Below are 23,515 nucleotides of genomic sequence, written 5' to 3' on the forward strand. Positions count from 1 at the left end.
AGCCACCTTCTGTATATGCACCCCCATAGCCACCCTCTGTATATGCACCCCTCATAGCGATCCTCTGTATATGCACCCCCATAGCCACCCTCTGTATATACACCCCCATAGCCACCCTCTGTATATGCACCCCCATAGCCACCCTCTGTATATACACCCCCATAGCCATCCTCTGTATATGCACCCCCCATAGCCATCCTCTGTATATGCAACCCAATAGCCATCCTCTGTATATGCACCCCCATAGCCACCCTCTGTATATACACCCCCATAACCACCCTCTGTATTGCACCCCCATAGCTACCCTATGCATATGCACCCCCATAGCCATCCTCTGTATATGCACCCCCATAGCCACCTTCTTTATATGCACCCCACTGCCACCCTCTGTATATGCACCCCCATAGCCATCCTCTGTATATGCACCCCCCATAGTGATCCTCTGTATATGCACCCCCATTGCCATCCTCTGTATATGCACCCCCCATAGCCATCCTCTGTATATGCACCCCCATAACCACCCTCTGTATTGCACCCCCATAGCTACCCTATGCATATGCACCCCCATAGCCATCCTCTGTAGGATAATGCACCACTCCCCCATAAACTAAATACTCACCTCTCTTCCGCCTGGTTCCTGCGCTGATCCCGCTCATCTCTGACTGCAGGCGCCGGGTACTGACGTCATCGCGCCCCCTGTCAGTGTCGGCGTCGGTGACGTCAGACGCTGACAGGGGGATGATGAGAGAAGGAGCACTCACTCCTTCTGTCATCAATGCGGTCAGCTGTGTCGGCATGTAGCCAACACCGCTGACCCTGCGATGACGGGCGGGGGGTCCATTGCTGGCACCGGGCCCCCCGCCTGCTCAGGGGCCCATAGCGGCCGGACGGCAGAGGTGGGAGATTGATTATCCCTGCTCTTCCGCAAAATGCATCTGTAGCGTAGCGCCGGGTGGGCCCCCTGAGAGCGTGGGGCCCAGGGCCACTGCCCCCTCTGCCCCCCGGTAGCTACACTACTGTACCACGTCCTATACCATGGCTGTCCCTCTCTAATTTTCCATTACACTTTCTATATCTCCACACTGTCACCCCATCATGATAACCCCTCTCCATATTGTGCCTCCATTTAACATTGTCCCCCCTCCATTTCCATTCTGTGCGACTTTTCACACTATGCCCTTATGTTGCCCCCCACACTGCTCTCTTCAAACTGTAACCATTCCTCACACTGTCCCTCTGCACAGTATGATGGTCACCACAGCCGCCCATACGGTATGATATCCACAACGACCCCCCAATATATAGTATGGTCCACAGTCTTCCATATATAGTATGATGTCCATCACAGACCCCCATAAATATTTATGATGTCCAAAACAGCCCCCTATGTATACTATGATGATCCAACAACACCCCATACAATAGTATGGCCCACAAATAACACCCCAAACAATATGATATTCCCCACAGCCCCCAGTATAATGATCTCCACAGCCCCATATACAGTATGGTCACCACAGATTCTCATATACTTTGCTTGGCCCTTCACAGCCCCTCATTTCTTGCACCCTCACACTGCCTCTCATTTCATGCCCCCCTGCACAGCACCTCATTTTAGGCCCCCTGCACAGCACCTCATTTTTATTCCCCCCCCACGCACAGCCCCTAAGTTTATTCCCTCATCTGCACAGCTCCTCAGTTTATTCCCCCCAAACAACACAGCCCCTCATTTTATTCCCCCATCTGCCCAGCTCCTCATTTTATTCCCCCCTCTGCACAGCTCCTCAGCTTACTCCCTCATTTGCACAGTCATCAGTTTATTCCCCCATCCGCACAGCCCCTTAGTTTCTTCCCTCCCATCAGCAGAGCCCCTAATTTTATTTCTCCCATCAGCACAGCCCCTCACTCATTTTATTTCCCCAACAGCACAGCCCCTCCCCTAATTTTATCCCTCCATCTGTAGAGCCCCTCATTTTATGCCCCCCTTCACAGTAATATAAGAATTAAAAAAAAAACAGTTCATACTCATAATCCTGGCTCCCATCCACAGTCTCTTCTTCTGCGAAGTGCAGTAGTGGACACTGGATGGCGAGATGACGTTACTGCATGCGCCTTCTCCAACAAGGTGGCCTGCGTCTTGTTGGAGATCCCGACGAAGTAGGGGAGATTACAGCTCCTCTACTCCTAACAAAAACTCATCTACTCCTGCCTGGGGCAGCACACAGCACTTATAATCACATCTGACAGACGCGAATACAATTGAGTGCAGGGAGGGAGCAATGGCCGGGCCACAGGCAGAGAGAGGGGTGAGCAGTTTCAGTAAATGACTGCATCTCGGCCGTGACTGTGCTGAATGTCTGCGGCTACAGGAAGATATCGGGCGACCGCAGACATTCAGCAATTTTTTTTCAAAGTACATTCCCCCCGAAAGGTAGGAGGTAGCGCCCTCAGCAGGTGCCAACCCTGCCAAATCCTCGTACTGACCTGGTTAAGACCCTCACTGATTGCTAAAATTAAGAAGCAGAAACGTTCCACTAAGTGTCAACACATCTTCTGTGTCGAAATGCAGCGGCAATTAAACTGATTAATAGTGTTCTGAGCATCTGGACCCCACCAAAAACTTCTAACAAGTCATGAAAACTTGGCAAAAAGTTTTAGAAAATACGTTACAGTTTAAAAAATAACCAGTGTCCCATGAACAAAACCATTATTTGTATTGTTATCGATTCTTAGCTCAATATGTTTTACAGAAAAACAACATCATGTAAAATCATTAAAGGTTCTGATGGTTGGGTGCCCTACTGATCACTTGGGTCTGACTGCTGGGATCATCAGCAATCACCAGGATCTGCAGCCTCTCTCTTTTGGGACATGCATAAAAAGCCATTTTGCCCAGCGAGCCCATACCGGGCAGCACCTTTCTGAACCCTGCTCATGAAGGTATTATTCACATGTTCAGGTTTTTAAATATATTAGATAGGACTGCTCCGAGAAGGGTATGCCTTGACGCGGCGGAGTGGCTTAGCGTACATTTTTTTGCAAAAAAACGTATCAACAAAATACCCTGGTTTTGTTAACATCTTTTACTAGCACTTGCTACTTACAGTTATATATATTTACAACAGAGTATTTATGCACGTTTGTCATACTGTGTTCTGTTTCTGTGTCTTAGTTCTTGGGTAGTGTGAACAGGGTCTTATTGACCTGTTCAGTTTTTGTGCATGTGTCATGTGTTCTGAACCCATCTTAAATGGAGCAGAGCTGCCCAAGATTAATCCTCAGCTCCTCTTATTGTCTATGGGACTGCCAGAAGAAGTGGAGCATTGTACTCTTCTTTTTGTATCAGTCCAATAGACAAAGAATAGAGTGGAAGTCGAGAATGTGCATCTACTCTCCATTGAGGAAGTGGCTGCAGAGCCAAGTTTCCCAGGTTCTATAGCTCCATTTTTGGGGATCGCTGGGGGTCACAGCAGTCAGACCCCCAGCGATGGGCAAGTTATCCACTATCAAGTGGATAGGGGATGTCTTGTTAATTATGAAAATAGCCTTTTATCAACTTTCAAATGTGCATAATAATTACAAGATATTGACCAGCAATCTACCAGTATATATGTATGGTATATATCTATATATCAAAAAGTCTGATGAACGTGTAGAGGTAGTATTTGACTTATATAGTCAATCATTAAGGAACTCTTTAGATCTATAGTCTGATTTAGTCACATATTAGTACATTCATTACATATCCATATAAAATGTATAAAATAAAACACAAATAAATGCAAGGAACAGTCATCTTGTTTAATAAGAGAAGATGTGGAGACCTACCATTGCTTGTGGTTATGATGTCAAGGCAGCCTAATGCACCAGGCACAAAAGAAACAAAAAGAATACAAACTTAAAGTCCATTAACTGTAGTCACTCAGATGAGACACCAAACGAAACACACCAAAGTACAAGGCCCACAGTGGTTTAGCCACTGACAGTGGGTTTGATGTTGAACAGTTCAGGAAAGGGGATCACAAACATGACAGACGTACACCACGACACAACACAAAAGCAGATACAACAAAACTTCACAGATGCAAACAGAAAAAGTATGTATATGTTCTCCATAATACTCATCCCCGAAACATTCCTCATTGTTCTAGAGCCCTGTGCCAGATTTCCAAAGTGCTGTTGCTACATTATCGTAAGTTATGTTAGATCTGCCACACTTTTATACCCCTCAGACGGTAAAATGGAACCCAACAGATCTCATTGGGGTCCATTGAGTGATATCTCTCGTACTGTATATCTGGTACAACATCATGGTACCCATTACAGACATTAGAAGAAATATTAAATGTTTGGATGTTATTCTATTGGGAGTTGGGTGATTCTTCGGGGGGGGAGGGGGGGAAGTGTTGGTATCTCACTGACCTCTGAGAAGTCATTATGCCATTGTCTTGGCATGTGTTTACAAAGTGTCAGCAAATTATTTTACTGTGGCATTTACTGTTGCATCGTAACTGTTTTTGGTGTTTTTTGCCTCCCAAACCGCAACATTACTAGTTTTACTCCAGCGATTATTAGCCTTACCAGTAATCTAATTTAAGAAAAAAAATTAAAGGGAGTCTATCATTATAAAATGGCACATTGGCAAACATAACACGCGTGATGTAGGATCAGCTGCACGGGGGCCCATGCTCTTTCTCGCCATGTAGATTTTCAGTCTCCAACTAAGGACTGTCTCTAACTTCTTAGAAGATTCATATTCTCAACCGCTTACATAGCATACAGGAGTTTTAGCGATGAGCTAAAGGCTGCACTACTGAGACTAAGATATTTTTTTTATACCTGTAGAGCTAAATGGTATTCTTCTTCTTTACGGGCATATTGTACTGGTACATAAAGATATACCTTTATATACTAGTGCATTTCAACATACCTGTTACATATTAATACTTTGTTCAAAATGACTAAAAAAAATTCTTTAATACCAATGCAATAATCACATTTATACACTTTTAAAAAATAAAAGACATAAATCAATACATAACATAAAAATATTTTGTATCCCTGTAATAGTAACAACCCTTATAATACCGTGAAACCCATCATTTATGGTGATGGGTAAAAGGTGTAAAAAATTGTATATTTTTTCTCTCCATTATTATAGGTTTTGCAAAATGACACTTAAAGGGGTTGTCCACTACGTGGACAACCCCTTGTAAATCCATATGTTCCCCCTTATAAAATAACAACTCCTTTTGCTCATTCACGATGGTGTTGGCACTGGCTCTCCCAGGGCTCATGTGACATTGTTATGTCAGGTGATCCGTGTGGCCAATCAGTGCAGGTTTCACTCTCCCCTCCTTGGACAAATCCAATATTCGGAGGAACTCAGAGCTGCGACTGCGCTCTCACTTCCTCTGAAATTAAATTACATCCATCTGAATGGAGAGTAAAGACAGCACCGATTAGCTGAAGGGATCACGTGACATAATAATGTCACATGAGCCCCGGGACAGCCATTACCAACACTGCTGGAACCATAAGTGAGCAGCAGCTATTTGTGTTTCCTGTGTGCCAAAATTAAAAAAAAACCATCCATGTAATGTAGTAAATGTGCCCACCCTACTTGTGTGTGGCAGTTTTTGCTCCAGAGCTGGTTTTCAGTTATATGTGAATGTAAATACTAACACTTCCTACTCTTGTGTCCATGTCTGCAGTTTTAGGTTTGTATGGACCACCATTCATGTCACATAAAAGTTGTCCAAACCCATTGGATGACCATCTAATGTGTCAGATTATGTTGGGGGGACATAAAGATTGGGCAGATGGAATTCAAGTGCCCGATCATTTTGTTTGGTGGGGAGATACACATCTCAGAAATTCTGGCACTAGTTCGCTCACAGGACTGTTCGGCCAAGCCAAGTGCTCCTGTGTACGGAGGAATTGGGGGAGACAGTTGTCAGCCAAGCCATCATTCATCTGACACCTCTCCAATGTGTATGTGCGCCATGGATAATGTATATGCCAGGATAAAGCTCCCGGCAGATATTTTCCAGATGAATGCCAAAACAGAGCGCGTTAGTCCTCCATCTGGCTGGTATGTGTCTGGATGCTGCATAATTGTATAAAAAGAGACACAGCATACTCCATTTTACTATACAGAAGGTCCCTGCAATTTTTTTTTTCCTTATATAAATGCATGTATTTTGGGCCAAAAATAATTTTTGTAAGTGAGCTCCGCTAAAAACTTTGCCCCCTTCTGTCTTCTGTAGCAGGTATGTTGCGCCATCTATTGCTGGCTGCAGAAAGGGAAAACTGAGAATCCATCAGACCAATAGGAGACTAACTCTGCTACCTCCCTTTCTCTGAGCTCCTGATTTATGACCACATCAAAGTTGCAAAGGAAACAAAGAGCCTGACAAAGTCAAACTGTGTAAAATTGATCAAACAACACCAAAATGCAAAAAAAAAAAAAAAATAATAATAATTTTTGGCCCAAAATTCAAGCATTTTTTAAATAGATTTTTTTTTCTTTCGGGAGATAGACAACCTCTGTAAGGTTAGGTTATGTTCACATGACAGCCCACCTCAACCCAGAAAATACAAACTCTGACTTAATTCACTTTAATGGGTGTCCTCGTTGTGAAGAAAAACATCTACGATATAATAAACGTCGTACAATATAATAAAACTTGCAGCCTGATAATAAAATATATTCCTACTCAGCGTTTAGGACTCGGTAAAGTCAGATCCCCCTCCATGGGAAATCAGCCAACTCAGCAATAAACCTTTGTTATTTATAAAGTTGTTTACAGGAAGCTTCCACTATGAATAAATGATCAAATAATCCACTATTGATTAAGGGGCGAATATCGATCATTTGGATGAAATAAAAATGTAACCTTGCAGATCATCGTTGCATTATCTTCTCAAGGCTTTTAGCTCGCTGAATCATGTATTCTAAAGATAAACTCCGTCATATCAGCGAGCTGAGTGGACACTGCTAAGTGGCACATTAGGGAGATTTTATATTGTGTTCCGACGCTGCTTGCCAAAAACCCATCTCCAGCTACTGTTTCCATGCACATGACTCTTTCCTCTGCCAGTGGATAGTTCTCTTATAGATGTGTTCTTTAGTAGGCTTATGAAATCGTTCCTTACCAACTAAAATAGTCATATTTAAGGGATTGTCCATTATTTGGACCCCTTTGTTTCCCCCTTGTAAAATAATATCATTTATACTCACCTCCGGTGGTGTTAGCACTGCCTCTCCCGGGAGTTGCGTGACATTATGTCACGCAATCCCTGCTGCCAATCAGCGCTCGCTTCCCTTTCTCCGTCTTTGGACGCATCAGCTCTCATTTCCTCCTGATGTATGCGATTCTTCCGTAGTCGGAGAGAGACAGTGCCGACACCGCTGAAACGGCGCCGGTAGCAGAGATGAGCAAAGGTTTTAATATTTTACAAGCAGTTGTCCATTCTGATCAGTAGGGGTATGACAGCTAGGACACCTACCAATCCAGAAATGCCTCATCAGAATCAAGTGGTGGAAGCACTTGTGCACTGCTGGAGTACAACGCTTGGTTTTCCCCGGCATTCCTATAGACATTTCATGACGTGGTGATGTGCATGTGCAACCACAGCTTCATTCTGATGAGACCTTTTAGAGACCCATTCTCGGGATCGGTTGGAGTCCGTGGATAAGTGATAACTTTTAATTGTTGGGAACAACACTTTAAATTTAGTGATGTACGAGCGTGCTTGGATACGGTGTTATCCAAACACGCTTGTGTCATAATCAAGTATTTTCGGTGTTCTCAAAAAAATTGCTCGAGTCACTACGGCTATTTGACAGCCGCAAGACATGCCGGAATTGTCTGTCTGTTAGGCAATCCTTGCACATGTTGTGGCTGTCGAACAGCCGCAGTGACTCAACCATTTTGTTTTCAAACACGTCGAAGATACTCAAATAGGACACGAGCATGCTCAGATAACACCTTAACCAAGCACGCTCGCTCATCACTATATCCCTCGGCCATCTTTATGTAGAGCAAGACTTCTTTTTTCAGATCCTCAGAGATTTCTTTGCCATGAGGAGCCATGTTTAACTTCCAGTGACCAGTATGAGAGCGCGTGATAGCGATAACACCAAATTTACCACACCTGCTCCCCATTCTCACCTGAGACCTCGTAACACTGAGTCACATGACACCGAGAAGGAAAAATAGCAAATTTGGCACAATCTGACCATTTTCACTTAAGGGTGTAATAACTTTTGTTGCCAGAGGATTAGACCATACTGGCTGTGTGTTGAGTTATTTAGAGGGCACACAAAATTTAGACCCTTATACAAGCTGTACACTGACTACTTTACACTGTATCAAAGTGTTAAACTTCAGTGTTTTCCCAGGAAAAGATATAATAAAATATTATACCAAAATTTTAGGGGTGTACTCACTTTTGTGATATACTGTATATAAGCGAGTAAAAATATAAAACTCCTTAGATTATGTAACAGCGGCATATTTTATGATTGGAAAATAGGTGCCAAAGGCATTGGTATGGCCAGAGGTCCGCTGAAAGCCACTGAGTCTGCTGTTTCTGGCCTTTGACCAGACTTCATAAGAGAATAGTAATTTTGCAATACACTGCAATACTAAGGTATTACAGTGAATTGTGCAAGCAGAAATCACAGGTTCAAGACCCCTATGGGACTAATAAAAATGTAAAAATAAAATAAACAAAAGTTCACATCCGTCATCACCCCATTTTTTTAAGAAAGTAAGGAAAAAAAATGTTTTTATAGCCCCACGTCCGTAACTGTCCCAACAAATAAAATATATTAGATAATATATATAATAGATTTATCCCATATGTTAAATTCTGAAACAAAGCAAAAAAAGACAGAATCTCTGTATTTTTTCTCCCAAAAAGAAATAAAAAAATATAAAAAATTCATATGGCCCCCATATGATAAAAACATAGCAGACACAGTGGCTATAGATACAACTCTATTGACTGAAAAATAAAAAAGTTAACCCTCTTGGAAGGTGAAAAGGAACAAAATCAAAAGAGGTGTCCAATGTTACTCTGTCGGCAAGGGCACGCGTACACCTAAAGCCGGCCCTGACCACCTCCACCATAATAGCTGATAATATTTTGTCTTGCATCTTTCCTGTATTGTTTTGTGTTTTTACATATTTTTAATAATGTTAAATAAAGACTATATAACTTTGGCAGTCAAACTGTTTACCCTGCCAAAAATTTTATACATTTTGAGATGTATTCCACTACCTATCTCTACGCCATGTTTGACAAATATTCAGTCCCAGGTGAATAATATAGTTTGGAACAATAAGAAATCCCGAACCGACACTAGAACTCTGTTTAAGAGTAAACCACATGGTGGTCTAAGCCTTCCTAACATCACTGCCCAGTACCATACACTTTTATTAAAGCAAAGTGCTCCGTGGCTTTCAGATCTTCCTGCTCCCGCATGGCTGGATCTTGAAATTGAAATCAATAAAGGTAAACACCCTAAACTCCTGATCAATAAAGCCATTTCCAATCTCCCGACCTGCGAACAGTCACATCCGTTATTCCAAGCAATTACTTCGGCTTGGTACAAAATAGCTAGAATTGACAGTCGTAGCCAGAAACGGTCTACGTTACATAAAGTACCTATAGCCTTTATTTACTCTTTCCTGGGTCTTACCGCACGCTATCAATGGGCCAACTTTAACATCCGAACATTGGGAGATATCTCGGAGGGTCCTAACCTTTTAAGTTTCAGCTCTATTAAAACTGTATTCAAAGTACCATCCTCCGCCTTCCACGAATACATGTTATTAAAAGAATACGCAAAGACGTTTCTTAACAAGAAACCGAGATTTTCAGAGGCGTCCTTAAAGATTATGACCAACCCAATGCACCGGATCTTTTGGGGACATAAGTTTATTTATAATTGCTTTAATAAAGATTCATCTGTAACTAAGAGTTCTTATATGAATGCTTGGGAGAAATCCCTCAGCCTTTCTGTCTCCTCAGAGGAGTGGGAAGATGCTTTTACGTTTTCCAACAATGCCACAATTTCTATGCCCCTTCTGGAGTCGCACTTCAAAGTGTGCTCCAGATGGTACTACACACCATCTAGATTGGCTCATATGAACTCTTCAAATTCTCCACTTTGCTGGAGAACATGCGGTTTCAGGGGGGACCTGTTACATGTTTTCTGGAGCTGTCCTACAGTGATGGCTTTCTGGTCTGAGATTTCCTCTACCATTATTTCTAAACTCACAGGTTTTACATTTACTCTATCACCTCAATTGGCCTTACTTTCTCTGGATACCAAATGCTTAGATAGAACTCTGCAATCTATTGTCCTACACATTTGTATGGTGGCTAAGAACTGTATTGCCTTTCATTGGAAAAGCCCCACCTTACCCAATTCTAGTTTCATAATCAAATTACTCTCTCAACACAGAGCACTGGAACTTAAATTTGCTTTATCTAATAATAGTTTTGGTAAGTTTTACCAGAAATGGTCTAGGTGGGACCAGGCCTTTCCACCCTCACTAGTCTAAATAGATCTAATAACCAGATTTTAGGCCTATGATATGTTATGTCGTTGCACTGTCTCTTCTGATCCGTGTATCTTTATGACTTTATGATACTGCTATTTGTCAAGGGATGATTCCCTTGCTTTTCAGGCTAAAATGTTGCTAGCCTTTAACTATATGTTATGTTATGTATGTTCTGTTTTGAGTTCTCCTTCCCCTTTCCTTCCCTCTTTCCTCGTTCCTTCCCCCCCTCCCTGCCCTTCCTTCTCCGTCCCTCCCTACACTTTAAATTTAAAAACCCAATAAACTGTTGGAAAAGAAATAAAGACTATATGATTTATAAAACTATTTTTGCTGTGCGGTTCTTTATGTAGGTTCAGATCCCAAGCTTGTACAGTAAGTGTTTACAGGGACGGGTATGAGCACTGATGACAGGTTTCTCTGTGACCCCTAACCATGGTGCTGAACATTACTTTACAAGTGACCCATTCTAGAAACTCTCCACTAGATTTTATTTTACTGTAATGATCCATTTAAACCACGCTGTAAAGATTGTTAACGAGAGATAAATGAACAAAATAAGGACTTGGGTATTCTGATTACGAGTGAGCTAAGTAGTGGTAATCAATGCCAATCAGCAGCTGCAAAAGCAAAAAAAAAACAAAAAGGAAAACTCATGATCCTAGTGTTATAAATCTCGCTCTCCCCATAGATCCCTTATAAGTCAATGTGTCAAATATGAGAGTTTTCGACTTTACATTGAGGAACAGGTCTAGGGGCACTAGAGGGTTTAAAGTTTGGTGACTACAATATTAACCCCCTTAATAAAAACACCCCATTTTGCCCTCCAGGAAGGTGGATAATTTTTCTGATTTGTTATCCCCGCAAATTACTTCATAGACATATCCATATGAGAGTTTGATTTTTCCAGGACAAGTTGTATTTCTTTGATTTTTGTTGCAAGTTCAAAGCACTGACAAACTTGTATTTATTGTTATGGGGGGAATGGAGTGAACCAACAAAATGTGGAATTTCTGGGGTTTGTTTCCTGGATTCTGCTTAGTATCACTGTGCCGATACGATTACTGTGATGACAAATGTATATGTTTTTACTACATTTGCAGAATAAAACATTTTTTAAAAATGAAACGGCATTCGTGTTGGCATATTTTGAGAGCCATAACTGTTTTACTTTTCCGTTGGCAGATAAATAGGAGGGCTTTTTTTGGGGGGGTGGATTATTGACATATCATTACTATTGTTTTGAGCTACGCACAAATTTTTGCTTGCTCTTTGATCCATACTTTGGCATTGATTTTTTTTTTCTTTGTTTATGTTGAGGATAAAATAACATGGTAATTTATTGTTCAAGACATCATGGACTCAAAGACACAAATTTTATATACAGGTTTTTTTTCTCTGTAGACGGTTAAACATCTAAGATCGGTGTTAACTCCTGTCCTGACCATTTCTGCAGTATGAGAAATACTTAACGTGTGCACATACTAAAACTCATTCATCACATGGGAAAAAAAAAAGGCATTTAAGATCCATTATCAGTACAGGAAAGGGTTCTTTAGTTAGAGTTGTCATACTACAGAATATCCTACCCCCAAGAAGTAGTGGTGGAAGATAATATGTCAACTTTGAAAAAGGACTTCATACTAAAGTTATGTATTTATTTTTAGGAACAAACAAGCAAAATTAATACTAAAAGTTCATCTGTTACATAAGTGATGTAGATGTCATGATCTAGACCGCGTTTTGAGTCCTGTCTTTCCATGTTCCCAGTCTGGTCATTTCAGGGGTTAACTTTTCTCAGCCTCAGTCTGGTTTCAGGTTTGTTATTTAGCTCTGCTGCATCCTGCAGGAGGTGTCAGCTATAGTTCTGCCTTCGGCATGTGTATCTGACTCTTGCATATCCTGATTTGTCCTCCTGCTGTGATCCCTGACTTGCCCCGTGTATGTTTATTCCCTCTGTCTGTCCTAACTCCCTGTAAGTTTGTTGACTCCCTGGTTTTGACTTGGCGTGCATTCGGACCTGCTTCTGTCTTTTGTCTTTGTCTTATCTTCTTCCAACCTTTGCTGATCCCCTGGTTTGTTTCTGACCATTTGTACTGCTGTGACCTCTGGTATTTCTGCTCCTGACTGTTTCTGACTCGGCTCATCTGACCACTTTTTCGCCAGCTGGTGGCGCGTGTGCTGCTGCTCTCTTCCCTCACCAGCTCCCCTTGGTGGAGGTTGCACTATACTGCACTGCAGTAGCATGACAGTAGACATAAGAAGAAGGGCTCCAATGATTATTGTGGGGTCTGCCTGGAGTCCGTTAAGTGTTTGGTTTAGAAAGGAATAAAAAGCGCAGCATGCAGTTCTAAAAACGTAAAGATAAAAGAACTCAGACGTACCCATAATAATCAACAGGGCTCCTCTGCTTCCAATTCCATCAGTTATGCAAAGGATCAATTTTTTTTACATTATTCCATTTGTCTGTTACTCAAAGCTGAACTGATAAAAGTAAGTACTGCTAAGAGGAAGTGTGAACATGGCCTAAGCTGGCCATGCACTCTGGATGGACATCAGCCATTCTGGTGATTTCGACTGAAGCAGCCAAACATCTAATATGTATGAAGTCTCAGGTTATCTCCACATGGTAGATGTTGGAGGGTAAAGGATTGATCAGTTAGGTCACAGCTACCCGATCCTTCTGTTGTCGGAGAAATAAGCCACCACCAAAGGAGACTGGAAGCGGCATACTCTTCCTATGAAGACACACTTGACTAAAGCCTCCATACAAGAACGATGCGAAAATGAGAACCATCTCTTCCGACTCCCAAACACGCAGAAGCACTGTGTGCCGAGTGTTCAGGTATACTCATGTAGCCTCTGCCTGACTCCTCCGGGGGTGGCTTATCCCAGGAGGAACAAAAGGATCGTAAGTCCGAAATCAGACATAGCAGATCCTTTATATCCCTGACATTATCTGTTGCAGGATAGTTGGGAAGCCCCCATACACATTAGATGAAAGTCGGTCAAACCCGCTAATATTATTGGATCAGCCGACAATCTGTTATATATGGCGCCTCCAGATTCTCCTACGACAGATGATGTAGAGGATGAGAAGGAACGAGCAGTTAGAAATTCATTGCCTGAACTTTTACTTTTACTTTACAGCAGAGATAAACCTCTGCCAGAGAAGTCTGACAGCAGCATTCATTTCTCTCCCGATTGAAAGTGCATAAATGCTCGGGGGGAGTCAGAAGACATAGCGGACTGTCGAATGAATGATCGTCTGCTATCTCATGTGTATGGCCAGCTTACAGGAAATCTGTTGTGAGGTTTTTGCTATTTAATCTGAGAACAGCATAATGTAGGGGCAGAGAACCTGATTTCAGCGATATGTCACTTACTGGGCTGGTTGTTGTAGTTTTAACAGAATCAGTGTTTTATCAGCAGGACTAGGTGTCAGATGACAAATAGTCCAGGTAATCGATGTAACCCCGCCCCCACCACTGATTGGCAGCTTGATGACAATGTACAGTGTACACAGGCATGTGGGCAGGGTTCTACACAATTCAGAATTCAGAGCTCTGCTATAAGAGAGAGTACAGGGATTTTATCAAAACTACACCAAGTAGTCCAGTAAGTGACACGTCGTTGGAATCTGAGTCTCTGCCCCTACATCATGCTGCCCTCAGATTACATAGCAAAAACCTGCTGATGGATTCCCTTTAAGCTATTGACCTGTCTTTTCATTAATAACAGTAGATCACCACTGCGGTATTGGTAACACCAACGGAGTAGGGTTGAAGGACATAAAGATTTCTCTCCAACAGTCATTGAACCAGTTATTGCTGTATCCCAGGAAGAAAACCAGACAGGCCCAAATGTATCTGCACTAATCCAGGGTGCAGTGGACCCAAGTAAAAATGGCAGCTGCACAGGTGCATAAATACCAAATGAAACAGCCAGCCTACAATGAGGGATTGGCCGTGTAGTACACCAGTGCAGAAAAAATAATCCGCATGTGGCAGTGTTCACACAGGGATTGCAGGGCTTCTGGCTAACAACCTCTTAGTAACACCATATAGGGGGGCTGCCCAGTGCCAACTAGAATGCATCCCGTGTGAACAGAGGCCACAAGTTTGCAGAACCATTTGGGCCCAACTGCACCCTGGAAAAAATATAAAAAGTGCACAACAAACATATCAATATATGTAAGGTATTAGTTGATATCAAGGCCTTAATATGGAAGCTGACAAACTGCGTCAAAGTTCCTTACACTTGTCAGTCCCTACTCTAACATGAACACCGCAGAAAGAGGAAAAAAACCTCCAAAAAATTGGTTGAAAACCAGACAGGCCCAAATGCATCTGCACTAATCCAGATTCTGCAAACTTGTGGCCTCTGTTCACACGGGATGCATTTTAGTTGGCACTCGGCAGCCCCCCTATATGGTGTTACTAAGAGGTTGTTAGCCAGAAGCCCTGCATTCCCTGTGTGAACACTGCCACATGCGGATTATTTTTTCTGCACTGGTGTACCACACGGCCAATCCCTGATTGTAGGCTGGCTGTTTCATTTGGTATTTATGCACCTGTGCAGCTGCCATTTTTACTTGGGTCCTCTGCACCCTGGATTAGTGCAGATGCATTTGGGCCTGTCTGGTTTTCAACCAATTTTTTGGAGGTTTTTTCCTCTTTCTGTGGTGTTCATGTTAGAGTAGGGACTGACAAGTGTAAGGAACTTTGACGCAGTTTGTCAGCTTCCATATTAAGGCCTTGATATCAACTAATACCTTACATATACTGATATGTTTTTTGTGCACTTTTTATATTTTTTCCAGGGTGCAGTTGGGCCCAAATGGTTCTGCAAACTTGTGGCCTCTGTTCACACGGGATGCATTTTAGTTGGCACTCGGCAGCCCCCCTATATGGTGTTACTAAGAGGTTGTGAGCCAGAAGCCCTGCATTCCCTGTGTGAACACTGCCACATGCGGATTATTTTTTTCTGCACTGGTGTACCACACGGCCAATCCCTGATTGTAGGCTGGCTGTTTCATTTGGTATTTATGCACCTGTGCAGCTGCCATTTTACTTGGGTCCACTGCACCCTGGATTAGTGCAGATACATTTGGGCCTGTCTGGTTTTCAACCAATTTTTTGGAGGTTTTTTTCCTCTTTCTGTGGTGTTCATGTATCCCAGGAAGCTCATATACAATGCTGTGCAAAAGTTTTAGTTAGGTGTGGAAAAAATGCTGTATAGTACGAATGCTTTAAAAAATAGAATTGTTAATTCTTTACTGTTATCAAATAACAAAATGCAAAGAGAATGAACAAAAGAAAAATCAAAATGAGATCAATAATCGGTGCGACCGCTGCAAAATAGCATCAATTGTTCTAGGTGCTCTTACTTGCACAAAGTCTTTGAAGGAACTAGGCTGAGAGATTGAATACAGCAAATATTACTGTGACTTAGATTTCTGTTTTGTTCATTCACTTTGCATTTTATTAGTTGATAAAAATAAACTATTGACATTTTTTTAAACACAATTTTGCAATTTTGCTTTGCAGCATTTTTTTCACCGCTTTTGCACAGGCCTGTATGTATGTACATCACAGCCTCTGAGCTGCACATCACAGCCTCTGAGCTGCACATCACAGCCTCTGAGCTGCACATCACAGCCTCTGAGCTGCACATCACAGCTTCTGATCTGCACATCACAGCCTCTGATCTGCACATCACAGCCTCTGAGCTGCACATCACAGCCTCTGAGCTGCACATCACAGCCTCTGAGCTGCACATCACAGCCTCTGAGCTGCACATCACAGCCTCTGAGCTGCACATCACAGCCTCTGAGCTGCACATCACAGCCTCTGAGCTGCACAACACAGCCTCTGAGCTGCACATCACAGCCTCTGAGCTGCACATCACAGCCTCTGAGCTGAACATCACAGCCTCTGAGCTGAACATCACAGCCTCTGAGCTGAAAATCACAGCCAGCCTCTGAGCTGTATATCAGAGCCAGCCTCTGAGCTGTACATCAGAGCCTGTGAGATGCACATCACAGCCTCTGAGCTGCACATCACAGCCTTTGAGCTGAACATCACAGCCTCTGAGCTGAACATCACAGCCTCCGAGCTGCACATCACAGCCTCCGAGCTGCACATCACAGCCTCCGAGCTGCACATCACAGCCTCCGAGCTGCACATCACAGCCTCCGAGCTGCACATCACAGCCTCCGAGCTGCACATCACAGCCTCCGAGCTGAACATCACAGCCTCCGAGCTGAACATCACAGCCTCCGAGCTGAACATCACAGCCTCCGAGCTGAACATCACAGCCTCCGAGCTGTACATCACAGCCCCTGAGCTGTACATCACAGCCTCTGAGCTGCACATCACAGCCTCATCGATGGCATAGTGGCCACGGCAAGGTACTGCACATCTGCCCTCTATTAAAATCAAAATGTGTTGATGTGCAGTACCCGGCTGTGGCCACTATTACGTTGGCGCTGTGCAGTTTTTTAAATGAAACAATACTGGGAAAAGCTGATAAGCAGGGGCACCATGTGTCGCATCCCCACCGATCAGACATCGATGACTTAGGATATACCATCAATCTTAAAGTCCTGGAAATCCTTTTAACAACTTGTTGACAGTGAGATATTTTGTACTCAAACTATCAATCCATTTAGACCAAGACTAATGATTGGCGCACACTTCAGATACCTACTAGTTTAAAGGGAACCTATCATGATGAAAATGGTATCTGATCTGCCGGTGGGATGTTATAGAGCAGGAGGAGATGAGCAGATTGATGGACATTTTTATGGGAAACGTTTCAGTAAAAATTGTATTTTATTCATTGAAATTCTGTGTTTTTTTATTATGCACATGAGTCCAGTGGGCGGTCCTACTCAGTCTCCCCTATATGTCTGTGCATGCAGAGATACCTGTCAATCACTGAGTAGCATCTCCCACTGGACTCATTCATTCGAACATCAGTGATTTAAATGAATAAAGTACAAGTTATATTGAGTCTTTTCCAACAAACCTTCATATCATTCTGCTCAGCTTCTCGTTCTTTATACCGTGCTGTCCACACATCAGAATGCATGCAAAATGTGACAAGTTCCCTTTAACCCCTTTATGCCAGTTTCCGATTTTTTTTTTCATAACTTTTTTGTTTTTCTATCCACTTAGTTATATGAGGGCTTGTTTCTTGTAGGACAAGTTGTACTTTTGAATGACACCATTGATTTTATCATGTGATGCACTAGAAAGTGGAAAAAAAAATTCCAAGTGCACTGAAATTGCAAAAAAAGTGCAATTCCACAATTTTATTATTTATCATGTTCACTATAGGGTAAAACTGACCTAGCAATATGATTCTTCAGGCCAGTACAAAACATGTACAGTTTTTTTTTCTATTTAAGTTGTGAAAAAAAATCTGTAAATCTGTAAAAAAAAAATTTACGCAATTTTCCGAGTGCTATAAAACGTTTTCAGATTTTGGGGTATATTGCTTTGTGAGACTTTTTTTTTGCTCCCTGAGCTGACATTTTGTACTACCATCATTTTGGGGTAGATACGAAGTCTTAATTGCTCGTTATTGCATTTTATTTCAACGTTGTGACATCCCCAAAAACGTAATTCTGACATTTCAATTTTTTTATCATTACGCTGTTTACCGATCAGTTTAATTTATTTTATATTTTGATAGATAGAACAGCAATACCAAATATAGTTTTTTTATTCTTTTTTTTTTAATGGGGCAAAAGGAAGGCAATTTGAATGTTTTTAGTTTTCATATTTTTAAAACATTTTTATTTGACTTTTTATTGTATTTTTTAGTCCCCTTAGGGGACTTGAGCTAAGATCCTAAGGTGTTGTCCAAACCACACAAATGCTATCTAAAAATCTGTAGTAGAAGTGTGGGGAGGAGGACTCCCATAGAGCGACTGGGCCGGAACCAAGGGGACCACCATCAGGGTTCCTGAAGGAACAACACCGGGGGGCCAACAAAGGGAAGGACACTACTGAAGTTGTCCGGGCAACTGGGGCAAGGATAAAAGGAGCAGGGGGCGCGCTCAGGAGTCAGTTAGCAGAGAGGCTGACAGGAGAGGAGAGTTCGTGTGATCTAGAGAGGGATGGTGTAACGGGCGTGGAAGAGTTGAGCGACGATCAGGAGTCTGTGAGGGGTAAGCGACTTACTCTCAGACAATCTACGTGTGCACGTCCCCTACCAGGAGCCACCCGCCGTCCACGTACAGCCACAGCCGTGCCCTCTGTTCCACGCTCCCTCGCGGCTAGTCCTCAACCCCCGGCGACTGCTGCCGCTGTGTTTCCACACGCTGCAGCGACCTGGGCACTGCCTTCCTGTCTCCGCCCACGGCTGCGGCCTTCCACCACCAACTTCAGTGGACGCCATCTCGACATAGTCGTCAGCAGAGGCCTGCATCCCGTCTGCAGAGGGACCGTGAGAGAGACAGGCCAACTGTCACCTGAGGTACTGCGTCATAACGGCGCTCCGGGGGCGGGAGCGGCACAGATCCTTCAGGGCCTATTGAGCCCCACTGGCACAGTTCCTCCAGGGCCTGTTGAGCCTCACCGGCACAGATCCTTCAGGGCCTGTTGAGCCCCAGCGGCACAGATCCTTCAGGGCCTGTTGAGCCCCACCGGCACAGATCCTTCAGGGCCTGTTGAGCCCCGCCGGCACAGATTCCTCCGGGCCTGTTGCGTCCCAACAGCACAGATCTCTCAGGGCCTGTTGTGCCCCAACAGAACAGCTCCTTCTGAGCCTAATGAATCATAGAATCATAGAATCGTAGAGTTGGAAGGGACCTCCTGGGCCATCTGGTCTAACCCCCTGCTTAAAGCAGGATTCGCTAAATCATCCCAGTCAGATGTCTGTCCAGCCTCTGTTTGAAGACTTCTATTGAAGGAGAACTCACCACTTCTCGTGGCAGCTTGTTCCACTCATTGATCACTCTAACTGTCAAAAAGTTTTTTCTACTATCTAATCTGTGTCTCCTCCCATTCAGTTTCATCCCATTGCTTCTAGTCTTTCCTTGTGCAAATGAGAATAAAGTTGATCCTTCTACAATGTGACAGCCCTTTAGATATTTGTAGACAGCTATTAAGTCTCCTCTCAGAGGCTATTGTGCCCCCAGCGTCAAGGTTTCTCCAGGGCCCGTAGTGCCCCCACGGCAAGGATCCTTCAGGGCCTGTCGGGTCCAATCATCCCTGGATATCGAGGCGCCAGAGCAGCCGCATCAGCGATCCCTACGCGGCCACGTCTGTGATCCTGAAAAGACGCCAGGAAGGATAAGTTGACTATAGGAGATAAGAACCCATAGTTTTGGCCGTACTTGGCCTATGACACCCGGCCTAGCCTGATTAGTCGCCTTTGCGATAAGAAAAGTCTTGTTAATGTTGTTGAGTCCCTGCGTGGACAGATTGTTGTTATCCCCTTTGTTTGCTCAGCATAGCCCCAGTGGCTCCAATTTATAAACGTTGATTTCACAAATCACACTCTGTCTCGTGTCTCGTCACTGCATCCTAAGAACCTGCTCAACCCTACAGAAGGACAAAATAAAGACAAGGGGAAAGATGAAATGGACAAGATGTGAGAAAATTAGTCAACTAGACTATTCATCCCAAGAAATATCAACGTGACTGGATGTGGAAGCAAATAAAGGCGACTGAAGCTAGAAGACGGCGACGTTGGCTTTACAGTTGACATTATATAAAGATGAATGAACATACACATGTAGAATGGACTATCTCCGCTATGAGGTGGACAATGGGACTCACCACAGCTCATATTTCAGCCCTTGTGGAGCGCAATGGGAAGCTGGGGGATGGTCTCTCAGGGATGTCCACAATGTAGGACGAGCATACTTTTTCCGTAGCCTGGGAGTCTCTTAGGCGGCTCTCTTTTCTCTCCTAAATTATAAAGATGGAAAGTTTCTTACCATCTTCTTTTCTTAGACGGGAGATATGACATGCAACTAGGACACTATCAATGCTATCAATCATCTCTGTCAGAAACTGAATCCTCCAAAACTCAAGCTCTTGTATCTGCACCATTTACTAACCCGTCAAAATGTGATATTTCAGTGTGTGGTACACCATGCCATAACTGATGGGGTTATGTTTGACTCATATCTTATCTTTACCCCATAAACTGTATGACTTGCAGTGTTCACACAATCTGCACCTCAAAAACATGTCCAGAATCCACCCTTCACTCACTGTGGAATCGGCCCAAACTCATATAGTTGAATCGATTCATTCCTGGCTTATAACTCATTAATAATTGGTCTTCTCCGGTGACGTACATAGGAATCACAGGGACCCACAGCCTCCCCCCCAAAAACCCAGAATATACATATATATAGATAGATATACATATATATATATAAACCTGTCAGTATGACACCTCCTCAATAGGAGAAATACCAACAAAGAACTGAGCTAAACATAAGAAAACATTCAGGAGACATACTCTATAAATAGATAAATTAAACCAACTTGAAGCAGAATGAGTGCTAATAGGGTCTCATAAAAATAAATATTTTATTAATACAAGTTAAAAAAGATTATTAAAAACAGGGATTATATGAAAAACAAAATACTCCTGATGAAGCCTTGGGTGAAATGTGCGTTGGGGCTAGTGGACCAGAGCACACGCACCTTATCCCCGTCTTTTTTTTACACAACAAGCATCAAACTTATATGACTTTGGGTATTTTTTGGTAGGTTTTTTTAGTTCATTTTTTTCCTGCACATATCTTGAACTTTGCCTTTAGAAATTTGTATATGATGTATACTGTTATGTGCTCTGGTACCACTCCATAGGAGTATTCTGTTTTTTTGTATAATCCCTGTCTTTGATAAACTTTTTTTTACAGGTATTAATAAAATATTTAGTTTTATGAGACCCTAGTAGCACTCCTTCTGCTTTAAGTTGGTTTAACTCCTCAATATGAGGACCACTGCAGCCTCCTACTGGGTATGAGGAACCCCACAGCTCCTACAGCTCCTCACACAGTATAGGAGAACCCACAGCCCCCAACTCAGTATGAGAGCCTCCACAAAGAATGAGGGTCCTCACAGCCCCCCATGCAGAATGAGTGCCCCCACACAGAATTAGGGCCTCCACAGCCCCTCATTCAATATGAGAGCCCCCGATTCAGTATGGGAGCCCCCCTCTTAGTATTGGACTTTCACAGCCCCCTACTTAGTATAATGGCCCCACACACTCTCCTCACTAAGTATAATGGCCCCCACTGACCCTCACACAATATAATGTCCCCCTTTCAGCATGATGGCCCCCACAGCCCATCACATAGTATTGGGGCCTCTACAACATGAAGACCATCATACAAAATGAGGACCTACATAGCACACAACTCTGTGTGAGAGCCCCCACTCACTATGGGGTCCTTCACATTCCCCAATTAAAATATGGAGCACATTACAGTCCCCTATAGCCCCTCACACAGTATTATATCCACAGTCACTCATTCAGTATAATAACCCCACCAGCCCCAGCTTAGTAATAAGGCCCCCGACCAGACCCCACTCAGTACTATAGCCCCCACCAGCCCCCCACTCAGTATTAGGCCCTACACCCACATCCCACTCATTATTGTAGCCAACCACTAACACCCCACTCATTATGTCCCCATCCAAACCCCCCCCCTCATTATTATGGCGCCCAATAGCCCCCACTCAGTTTTGTGGGCCCCTCCAGCCCCTCAATCATCATGATTGACCCCCACCAGCCCTTAAATCAGTATTATAGTATTATTGGCCCCCACCAGCTCCACAATCAGTATGATTAATTAACACCATCCCCCCAATCGGTATGATTGCCACACAATTACTGACATTGAAAAAGTCACTACACTCCTCGTGCCATTTCCCCGCCATGCGACTTTAGTCTGTGACTGCTGAGGCTCCACAATACAAACGCGATGTAGTGACACCATCGCTCCCGCAGTGCAAGGAGTCTCAGACTTACAGGCGCACCAGGTACAGGCTGAATGGCGGATTACAAAGTCTTCGGCTCCCTAATTAACCATTCTATACAACAGCATCCATGTCTTGAGGCTACAGATACCATTAACATTGTGATGACATGGGAAAGGGCCGAATGGTGCCAGACCTTCCCAACTCATGGGCCCCTTAGCGACCACATGGGCTGCAGCTATGGACAGTACACCCCTAGTTTTCCCATCTTCAAACTCTTCCCTCTTCAATTTGTCCTGAATTCATAGTTCTGTCCAATTGGTAGTACACCACCCGGTATACTTCTACCTCCACCCTGTGCCAAGTGGAGATTAATTGGAGGGTATAAGGAGCAGCTGGAAGGGGATTCACTTGGAGTAAACCATCTTGGAAAATGATGAAACTTTTTTGGGATTAACATCTATGCCTTTCAAAATTTCACTGATACGGTCTTAAAAAGCATAGATAATTCACTTTCAAAGAAAATTTACTCCAAGTAAATCTCCTTCCTCCAGCACCAAGAGGGAAGCTCCAATTATTCTCCACTTGATTAGTCTGTCCTCCAAGGTCTGCGAAGCATCGGCTGCAGCTGAAACAGATATTCATATACATATTCAGTCATGGCCGAAAGTGTTGGCACCCTTGAAATTGCTCCAGAAAATGAAGTATTTCTCCCACAAAATTATTGCAATTGTGTGTACAAGGCATCATGAAATTTGCCTAGTGTCAGAAAGCTGGGTTTGCGCCCTAGGTCATGGGTCTTCCAGCAGGACAATGGCCCCAAACATACTTCAAGAAGCCCCCAGAAATGGATGGAACAAAGCGCTGGAGAGTTCTGAAGTGGCCAGCAGTAAGGCTAGTTTCACAATAGCGCTTTGGAGCGCAGCGACGGCCTGCGCACGGCCGCCGCTAAGCCCCGCCCCCTGCCGCGCCTCCGCCGGT

At 43.4% G+C, this 23,515-nt stretch overlaps 1 protein-coding gene across 2 annotated transcripts in view; it reads right to left on the minus strand.

The window, feature by feature from the left end:
- PPP2R2C (protein phosphatase 2 regulatory subunit Bgamma) overlaps positions 1-23,515 on the minus strand; it is a 253,481-nt gene that overhangs the window by 161,873 nt on the left and 68,093 nt on the right. Inside the window, exon 2 of one of the 2 annotated variants that reach the window (XM_073574516.1) lies at positions 3,829-3,858. In XM_073574516.1, coding sequence (XP_073430617.1) covers positions 3,829-3,858 — 30 coding nt within the window. Of the gene's footprint in view, positions 1-3,828; positions 3,859-20,371; positions 20,504-23,515 lie in introns of both variants that reach the window. The other variant, XM_073574517.1, reaches the window with a different exon arrangement.

Source organism: Dendrobates tinctorius, unplaced genomic scaffold (assembly GCF_039654945.1).
Source record: "Dendrobates tinctorius isolate UK_male_01 unplaced genomic scaffold, ASM3965494v1 ptg000039l, whole genome shotgun sequence".
NCBI lineage: Eukaryota > Metazoa > Chordata > Amphibia > Anura > Dendrobatidae > Dendrobates > Dendrobates tinctorius.